This window comes from Lactuca serriola, chromosome 5, assembly GCF_051521515.1.
Source record: "Lactuca serriola cultivar US96UC23 chromosome 5, Lser_US96UC23_V15, whole genome shotgun sequence".
Classification (NCBI taxonomy): Eukaryota; Viridiplantae; Streptophyta; class Magnoliopsida; order Asterales; family Asteraceae; genus Lactuca; species Lactuca serriola.
In genome coordinates, this window is record NC_136412.1 from 268,776,296 (window position 1) to 268,786,191 (window position 9,896).

The 9,896-nt window shown below is 30.9% G+C and overlaps 1 protein-coding gene across 1 annotated transcript; it reads right to left on the reverse strand.

Annotated features, from left to right (window-relative positions):
* Window positions 1-2,523: 2,523 nt before the first annotated feature.
* LOC145054257 (Xanthine/uracil permease family protein) lies at window positions 2,524-6,458 on the reverse strand. Its single transcript, XM_079002406.1, has 14 exons — window positions 6,180-6,458; window positions 5,375-5,472; window positions 5,117-5,293; window positions 4,936-5,036; window positions 4,778-4,853; window positions 4,607-4,666; window positions 4,321-4,508; window positions 4,125-4,221; window positions 3,947-4,033; window positions 3,797-3,855; window positions 3,533-3,624; window positions 3,353-3,430; window positions 3,098-3,255; window positions 2,524-3,006 (listed from the first exon to the last, which is right to left on the reverse strand). Exons 1-14 carry the CDS (start codon window positions 6,253-6,255, stop codon window positions 2,794-2,796), a joined length of 1,560 nt encoding a protein of 519 aa, XP_078858532.1. The 5' UTR covers window positions 6,256-6,458; the 3' UTR covers window positions 2,524-2,793.
* Between the last annotated feature and the right edge of the window lie 3,438 nt (window positions 6,459-9,896).

The window sequence follows — 9,896 nt, forward strand, 5'->3', positions numbered from 1 at the left end:
CATCTAATCCATGTGATGAGGTTAGATGTTTGATTCCCTTTAGTTTAGCTTCAATTTTGAGCTCCACTCCACTATAATTCGATCTCCCCTGCTCCAGGAAGGTTTCAAAGTGGTTAGAATGGAAAATGGGGATAAATGACCGATTTCCTCATAATTACTCTATTTGTGTGCTGTCAAATTCTACATGTCACATACATCTCCCGTACGCGTCGCGTAGGGTATCTCTTATGCGTCACATCCCTTTTCCAATCCTAGCATCATACTTACAAATGTGTCGTGTCACACGCAACTCTAGCATAGTAAATTACCATAACATTAATTATGTGCGCGTAAATCTACTTCCCATGCCAACTTTTACTAGCTCCAATATAGCAACATACACTATCGTTTTATGTCAATTTGTATGCGTCGCACATCGTAAATTACGTGTAGCGTAATTGTAATAGCCCCAATACTTAACAAATTTTCTGGTTTTACCCTTTTAACCACAAACATATTCAAGGGTTGTCATCATATAACCATTCCCCTTTGAAAGATAACTACACCTCCAGTTTACTCTTACATATTCTAAAAAAAATTGGTGTTACGTGCTATGGCTTTTCAGTTTCAAGATTGTTCTTTTCTTTTGTTGAATTTTCATAAGTATTATTGTTAAAATATTGTGTTATTTATAGTTCAAGATTAACATTGAATGCTTTCCTAAAACTGGGTTGAAACTGTAAAACTTTGAGAAGTGGTTTACTAAAAGAATAAGAATGGATTTGTGTTATTTGGGTATATTGTGTTTGTTTCAGTAAGTGCAGGGGGTATAACATGATATCTGTATAAGAGAAGAAGCACGCGAATCTTTCAGGAAGGGTATGGATCGGGTTTATTCAGGTTTGGTTCGTGGATATTACCCGAGATATATATGTAAGCTCAGCCGTCTTATTTTGATCAATTCAATTCATTTTTACCATTACACACAAGTCGAGTCTCTCTGTTCTTGAGTCGTCTTCATCTTTATCGTTTTAGAGTTTGTTCAAGTTTAGAGTTTGATTCTTTGTTAAACTTGTTTTGTAGACTAGAACCTTTTTTGATTGTTGTGTATATTTGAGTGTGAGTGTTATTGTAGAGAGTTTTGAATTGTAAGTTCGTGAAAACCAACTGGATCTTATTTTTCATTAATGAAAGATCTGTTGATGTTGTCGATAGATTTGTTGTTTTGAGAGTTTTTATCAATTATCCATATTATGAAACCCTACAAAATAATAGATCGTTAGATACATGCAATCATTAGTAATCAAACTTAAGAGTTATGGTATTCGCCCAAGGAGTGAAATCTATATGATCCAAATGGATTTCAAGAGAAAGTTGAACCAAGATGGATATATGTATATGTTTAAAGTAAGATTGGTTGCTGAAGACTACATACAAAAAGATTGTATTGATTATTCTGATAGCCATGCTTCAATTCTAGGATTGATTTTATAAGAACTTAGCAATATCGACTCTAAAAAAAAAAAAGACTACATTCATTTATGAATGTAAACTAATCTTTACGAAACCTAAACCAGGAGGCCAACATAGATCAACCCAAATAGTTTACGATCTCAAAGAAAGAGAACAAGGTGTGCAGACTTATCAAGTCATTATATGGTTTGAAACAAGTTCAAAGCATTGGCATGAGATGTTCAATACCAAAATTACGTGTTTTAATTTCAACATAACAATGCTTATATATAGATGTATGTACATACACCAAAAGTATAAAACAATATACAATGGTGACTTGTATTTATGCTAATGATACGTTGATATACGATACGTGGAGACTGCACAATTGGATATACTTTTGGGTGGAGATTGCATGGATAAATATTGAAGGGACCAAAATTATGAAACCCCCCATAGAAGTCAAAAACCTAAAGTTCTAAACATTCCTGTTGTTAGATCCCATGCGCTTTAATATATATATATATATATATATATATATATATATATATATATATATATATATATATATATAATGATACGTTGATATGCGATACGACTCCAAGTGGTATTACCGATAAACAAAACGACATATCCTCAGACTTTAAAATAGAAGATCTTAAAGATGTAAATACCTTTCTTGGTGTCTATGTCGATGAGGATAAATGATCATATCACTATAAGTGGGTCTCACTACATTGAGAAGATACTAAGTTTCAAGGTTTAACTATAAAGTAATTCAATACTCCTTTTAAACCAAACGTGAAATACCACACATCACATTGCTTTTGCTATAAGCAAGCTACATAGATACACAAGCAATCCGAATTGACATACAATAAAGGTTAAGCTACATATTTTTAAGGTTTCCAAGTTCTCCTGTTTTGCTCGTACACCTTTTGGTTTTTATCCGAATGTACAAGGTATATGGATATAAGATGTATATGTATTATGTATGCATGTATATGTATATCAATCAATGTATACATAAATACGTGTATGTGTGTGTGAGAGAGAGAGAGACCTATAAAGCAAAAGGAGCACAAACTCTGAGATCAAATCTCTCTATGCTATTTCCTTTTATTAGTTTAGAATCCTAAAAAGGAACCAATGATGAAAAGCTCTACATTTCAATATTTGTACCCTGCTCCTACACAAAATACCACCTAATGGATCAACACAATAAGCTTTAACTCTCTCAACTTATGCCCCCCTCAAAAAAAAACAACCAACCCTAATCAGTCCCAAAATTAAAGGAACATTCTTGTCCATAAAGTTAAAATGATTTTCAACTGCAAAATCAAAATCTGTTTGTGTTTGTTATGTTGGTGGAAAGAATCTGTTTAGATTGAATGGCAACGTATAAAACTCTTCATTCCTGTTATCCCCTCTAAATGTTCTGAACTTCACCCACCATGGCATCCCTCTATCTTTCTTTGAATTCACCACATCCAATGTGTTGTCAAGAAACACTGCCACCATCATCCCTACTGTTGGTGGTGATGAGAATATCGTATTCAAGAACGCATTAAACTGCAAAAACAAACCATTTTCATTTTTTATTTGTCACCTCACCTCACCATAATTAAATCTTTTTTCTATCAACTTATAAGGTTCTACTTACCCAACCAGCATTTGTGCGAACTAGCCCATGATGTAGAGTTACATACTCATTGAAATATTGAGGTATTGAAATTCCAAGAAACAGAGAAAGCCCAATGATTATCAGGTTCCTCATGGAATTCATGTTGGTGAACTGAAGAAACGATAATCCAACTGCACCTACAAAACCATATATGCATGCATACATAAAGTCTTTAAAGACAATAAAGAAAATGGAAATGTACTTTATATATCACAAGGAGTTGTAGTCACATACCTACAAGCCCAAAAAGAACACAATACAATGCTGCATATATGGGAAATGGTATGGATGCAAAAACTGCTCCAAATTTCCCTGAAACACACGTAATATGGATCTTAGTAAAAAAAATATCACTTCATATATAGAAACATTCTCAAAAGGGGACTAATGTTATAAAATCTTGAAAAGACTAACCTAATATGGAGAAAAAAATCATGAAACCAGCAGAAATTTGAACAACTCTTCGACTCCCAACTCTGGTTAATCCAAGAAGACCCACGTTTTCCCTGAAACAAGATGATTTTGTTCAAACTTGTTCTATGGAATTGCAGATATTTCATCAACTTATAGCCAATTCCACATATTAGTTGTTACATGTCTAATTATGCATTTATATAAAGACATGTAATATTATGAAACATGTCAATTTCCATTTAAATAGCACCAACTGGTTCTTACACTGACACTGTGGATCCAGTTCCTGTTCCATAAAGACCATCTAGAAGCACACCTATTCCCTGATTAAAAAAAAAACAAATTTGACTTGAAGATTTTGACCTTAAAAATCTCATCTTTTTTATATAATATAATAAGAACTCAATTGATCACCTGCCAGCCAATGCCTCTGCTAAGTACATAAGCAGGAGGTGGAGTTGCAATTGCCAGCCTTGATGCAGCCTTGTAAGCACCAGTTGACTGTGTGTGTCATAACGAAATCTCATTAAAAACAAAAAGAAAAAAGAAATCATATTTGGAACTTTTTTTAAAAATTATGACACGCGCTTACCTCAGCCATTGACACAAGAACTGAAGACATCATCGCGAACGAATGACCAACTGAAAAAGTAGGTGGACCCCACTGTAACGGGTATGGAAACTTAAACCTGAAAACTCACACATGATTTTACTATTTTAGAACCAAAACCAAATATGTAAAAAGATATTAAATGAAGTTTTATAGTTTATTAGTAATAAATACTAACCATGGAGCAGTGGATATGAGATTTGCTCTATCTGTTCTACAACTTATTTGAGTTGCATTTGGTCTATTTCTATATGCTCCACTAGCTGTTAGTATGATTGAATAGATCCATATAACTGATATGCATATCAATACAGGAAACCTCTCAAAAATCGGAACCTCTTTCAGTAGTTTTGTGTGCTTTAAATACTGCAATTTTTTAGGAATTATTAGATTCTTTAACGCAATAATACATCATTGAAATGAATTACCCCCCCCCCCCCCCCAAAAAAAAAAAAAAAAGTTACCTGTGAAACTCCAATGACTAAAAGTAGCATAGGCAACCCGATTTCCACACAATTTCCTAGCTGAAATGGCACTAACATTAAGTCATGTATTCATGTATTGGATTAAGTCTGAATCAGAGTAAAATGACTATTTTACCCTTTTGTTTAGAAATGAAATGAACGACAACATACCATGGGAAATCCACGCTGAAAAAGCCCTAAACCAACTAAACCAACAACAGGGGCCATGCCAAGTGGGCTGAAAAATCTGCAATTTTTTTTTCAAAATTAAAATTAGAAAAGAAAGGAAAATGAAATAGAATTTAAGGGTTGGAAATGATTGAATATACCTCGAGAAGAGACCCCAAAGCTGGCTATAACCAGCAACAATTTGAATGCTGGAAGCAACGATTAAAGCTCCTTGAATAGCTCGCATTGTTTGTATAAATCTCTGCAGAATCAATTTTACACAAAGATTTCTTTCACCATTATATATGTAATCAAGGGCATAAAAGACATTTTACAACATACATCATGATGATCGGGGATTCGTTGCAGAGATGAATCATTTATGATGTAAAGTATGGGCATAACATAAGCAAATGAGCCTCCAACAACAGCAGGTAACCTGGTTCCAAATAGTGTTTGAAGAAGTGTGTTGATCCCAGCTACAAATAGTAATGTTTGTATAACACGCGCCTTATCACCCTACAAGAAAATTATTTAAAAAAGTAAAAATTGAATTAAAAATAGGAGAAAGGGAGAGGAAGAAAATTAAAATATGCTTACATCTGATCCACCCATCAAAGGGACTAGTAGTGAAGGGATCATTACACTTGTTCCAAGCATAAGAATGTAGTTTTGAAATGCTAATAGAATTGTTTCGGCTGCAAAACAATGTTATATTAATTGAGAATTTGAGATATGAATCTTGATTTCGTATTTATTTCTATGTATTGTTTGCTATAAAAAAACCCTAAAGTAGCACACTAGCAATCACCGATCATGATTTAAGAGAATGGATTTGATAGAACCCTAATTATAGTTCATAAAGATCACATTCAAATCATCATGATTTCTGAATGATTCCAATCCAAAAAAGATAGATTTGTTCTTCCTTTTTACGAACAAGAAAAAGAAGGAATTATTAGGAAAATGATGAAAAATTGGGTGACCCACTTGGTCAATAAATAATCAAAGACAACATTCTGAACCCTTGACTTTTCTTCTACACATTTCGATAGAAGAAATTATTTTAAAAAAAAACCGCATTGGTGTTCTGCTTTTCCTGTTCCCAATTCCATCACAAAACACGAATAATTTTCTATACCTGACAGACATACTCATCCCAGAAATGCCATCTCCAGAGAATAAAAATAAAATAATCCAACATTATAAAAATTTTCCCAAGAAACCCAAAAATCCAAAAACAAAACAACCCAATTTTGAAATCGGGATAGAAGATTGCATGGTAACTTCTATCGGATGCTCTGTTTCGAGAGGTAAAACCCTGCGACTTAATATAAAAAGCTAAAACCCTTCTCAAACGTTTTGTGTTAAAAAAAAGGTGAAGGAGAAGGAGAAGGACGCATACGCCATGGCGGATTGGAGTCTATACAGTACTCCAGGTCTTGAAGTTGTTCCATGGGCGGGTGACTTATGTCCGCCATTGATGAAGCTTGAGTGAAGAACTCCAACTCCAACACACAGTCGCACTGATGATAGAGAATCTAAACACGATAGAGATGGACGAAGAAGATTGGGAACAAAGTAAAGCACCCCTGGTGGAAAAGTTGGAAAAAGAAACCAAAATAAAATTCAAAAGTTAAAGAGAGAGAGAAACGGGGGTTGTGTGAGTGTGTGTGAAACAGATCATAGTTACTTCTTCGTTAGTACTTAGCTACTTGAAACCCCACAATTTTATTTTTTATTTTAATTTAATTTTTATAGTTTGTAAAATTTAACTAAAAAGTTTCCCAATCAGATATTTACGTTTATCGTAAAGTTAGTTTTATACGATTTTCATGTATGTAATGTAAAAAAAATGTGAATATGTATGTTTATTTTTTATGTATTTTAAATTCTTTTATAAAATAATTCTTTTTAAAGTAAAAAATGAAATGAAAATTAATTAAAGTAACTTTTTAAATATAATTCAATCTTATAAGCAATGTTGTGGACTTGTAGGCTGTAGCATTAAATTTTGAACTCAACGAATATTTTGGATTAATTTTGACATTAATTAAGAAGCTGTTGACTTATTCCTTTGGGAACAAATGTGCAAACATGGTTAAATAAGCATAACTATATTTTATTTTTGTTTCCGTCTTTTTGGTTTTCTGTTTTTAAATTTCTTGTTTTTATAAACTATGTTGATAAATTTTTTTAAACAAACAATTTACTAAAAAGGTATTAGAAAATAATACAAGACGATGTAAATATATTTATTATTTTAATTTTCAGTATACTTTGTAAATTCGTATTTTTATCTAGAGTGTCGACTTTTTAGATTGTAATTACGTGTATTTTAAACATAAGACATCAATCAAAAACAAAAAAAAAAATCAAGAACAAACTATTATTTGTGTTTGCTCATGGAGATTTCACACATTAGCAACATTAACGATTTATTTTAGACAAAATTACAAAAATAGTCGCTGTGGTTCCTCATAATTTTTTTTTGATGCAAATGGTCATTGTGATTTGCAAAACTTGTAAGGATAACCCTTTTTACTAACTCCGTCAAAAATTATGCCGTTAGTTCATCCAACGTGAGGGTATTTTAGTTTTTTCAAGTATATGAGAGACTGAATTTGTTACATTAAGCAAACCAAAGGGACCATTTTTGTTATTTTTCTTAAAAAGTCAAGATCTGCCGTTAGTTCATCCAACCTGAGGGTATTTTAGTTTTTTCAAGTATATTAGAGACTGAATTTGTTACATTAAGCAAACCAAAAGGACCATTTTTGTTATTTTTCTTAAAAAGTCAAGAAACTAAGGTGGTAATGGTCGATCTCACGACCTCCACCACTTATGCATATACTTTAAAGCGGATCAATCACATGTTTTTACTTCCTAAATCTCATTTATATAGTAAGAAAACCGGTAAAACATAAATAATAAAAATATACAAAAACATATTTTTTCGTGATTTTTTTAATAAAACAAATATATTTTTCGTATTATAAAAGAATATATACAAATAAAGTTTTATGTTTTTTTTATGTAATTTGCTATGTTTTTTATATATTTAAAAATACATTTTCCAGCAAAAAAAACAAGTTATGTTATTTTTTTTAATACGTATTTTTTAAACCGAAAAACAGTATACAATTAACTTATTTTTTTATGTAAATATGCTTTTATATGTATTTAAAAAATACGTTTTTTATATAATATGTTATTACATTTTATTGGAATGCAAAATCGGTCGAATAAGTTTTTGTATTGGCCCAATAGGTTTTCTAAATACTGTTTTTCGGTTAAAAAAATATGTATTAAAAACAACATAACTTTTTTTTTGCCGGAAAATGTATTTTTAAACATATAAAAAACATATTTTACAAAGCAAATTACATAAAAAAAAACATAAAACTTTATTTGTATATATTTTTTTATAATACGAAAAAATATATTTGTTTGATTAAAAAAATAAAAAAAAAATATGTTTTTGTATATTTTTATTATTTATGTTTTAACGGTTTTCTTACTATATAATTAGTTTTAGGAAGTAAAAACATGGGATTGATCAGCTCATTTGGAACCAAGTATATGCATAAGAGGTGGAGGTGGTGAGTTCGACCCATTTTCTTGACTTTTTAAGAAAAATAACAAAAAATGGTCCCTTTGGTTTGCTAAATGTAACGAATTCAGTCCCTCCTATACTTGAAAAAGACTAAAATACCCCCACATTGGATGCACTAACGTTAGAATTTTAACGGAGTTAGTAAAAAGGGTTATCCTTGTAAGTTTTGCAAAAATTTTAACGGAGTTAGTAAAAAGGGTTATCCTTGCAAGTTTTGCAAACCACAACGACCATTTGCATAAAAAAATTATAAGGATTGAGATTGTGACCTTTAGTAAACCACAGGGACCATTTTTGTAATTTTGTCTTTATTTTACTTAAACTAAATCATATTCCATAGAGTAAATTACATTAAATTACATGAATGATCCATATGGTTTAGAGTAATTACGTGTTTAGTCCCTGACTTATTTTTTTAACTCCGAAGGTCCCTACTATTTGTTTTTGTTATGCACTTGGTCTCTGTCTTACCTAAAAAAACTATTTTTCCCTTGATTTTTTAATTTATTTAAATAAACACAACTCAACTCAACCCCAACCATCACCTTACCTTACATACCTCATCATTTTTTTCTTATTTAAATAATAGTCTTTTTAGGTAAGACAGTGACCAAACGTGTAACAAAAACAAACAGTAGGGACCAAGCGCGTAACAAAAACAAATAGTAGGGACCTTCCGAGTTAAAAAAATAAGTTAGGGACCCAGCGCGCAAATCAGCCCAACCCATAAGGACCATTTGTGTAATTTACTCTATTCCATATTTTTTTATCTTAAAATATATCATATTACAGATCATTTAAAAATTTTAAGAATAATTTTAAAAATATGTGATCAAAGTGATATTTAAGTTTATAAAGTTATTACTTATTATAGATGATATTTAAGTTTATAAAGTTATTACTTATTATAGATGATGAATACGATTCATGGTTGTATACGTGTATTATCTTTTGTATTCATACATTGTTACATTTAAGGTATTTGCATGAAGTATGTTGCATTATTTGACATGTATTAACTCAAAAATGGACACATGTTGCTATTTATAAGCTATATAACCAATGTCATTTAAAGGGTCATGACATGCATACATTAGGATGCGAACTTACTGGTTTATGAACTTTATAGTTGTATGTCATAATTAATTGGATATAAAATTTCAACCATTATAATGCAAAGAAACATGAATATATGAGAAGAGAGAAACTGACAAAGCTGAATCACAAGCCCAACATGGAGAAGTATGCATATATGTACTCAAAGCAATATATTGTTAGATTAATGTATCTAAGCCAATAATTAAATTGATATATTTTTGTAATTAAAAACAAAGTCTTTTTTGGGTTGCCCTCATAACTAGAACTTGATTAGAATGACATTATAGAGATAAGATGATTTATTCAATTATTATATGATTAATAAACTAATTGGAAATTATGAGGAAATGATTTGTTAATATATTATATGATTAATATATTAATTGGAAATAGATAGTTGATTTGTTA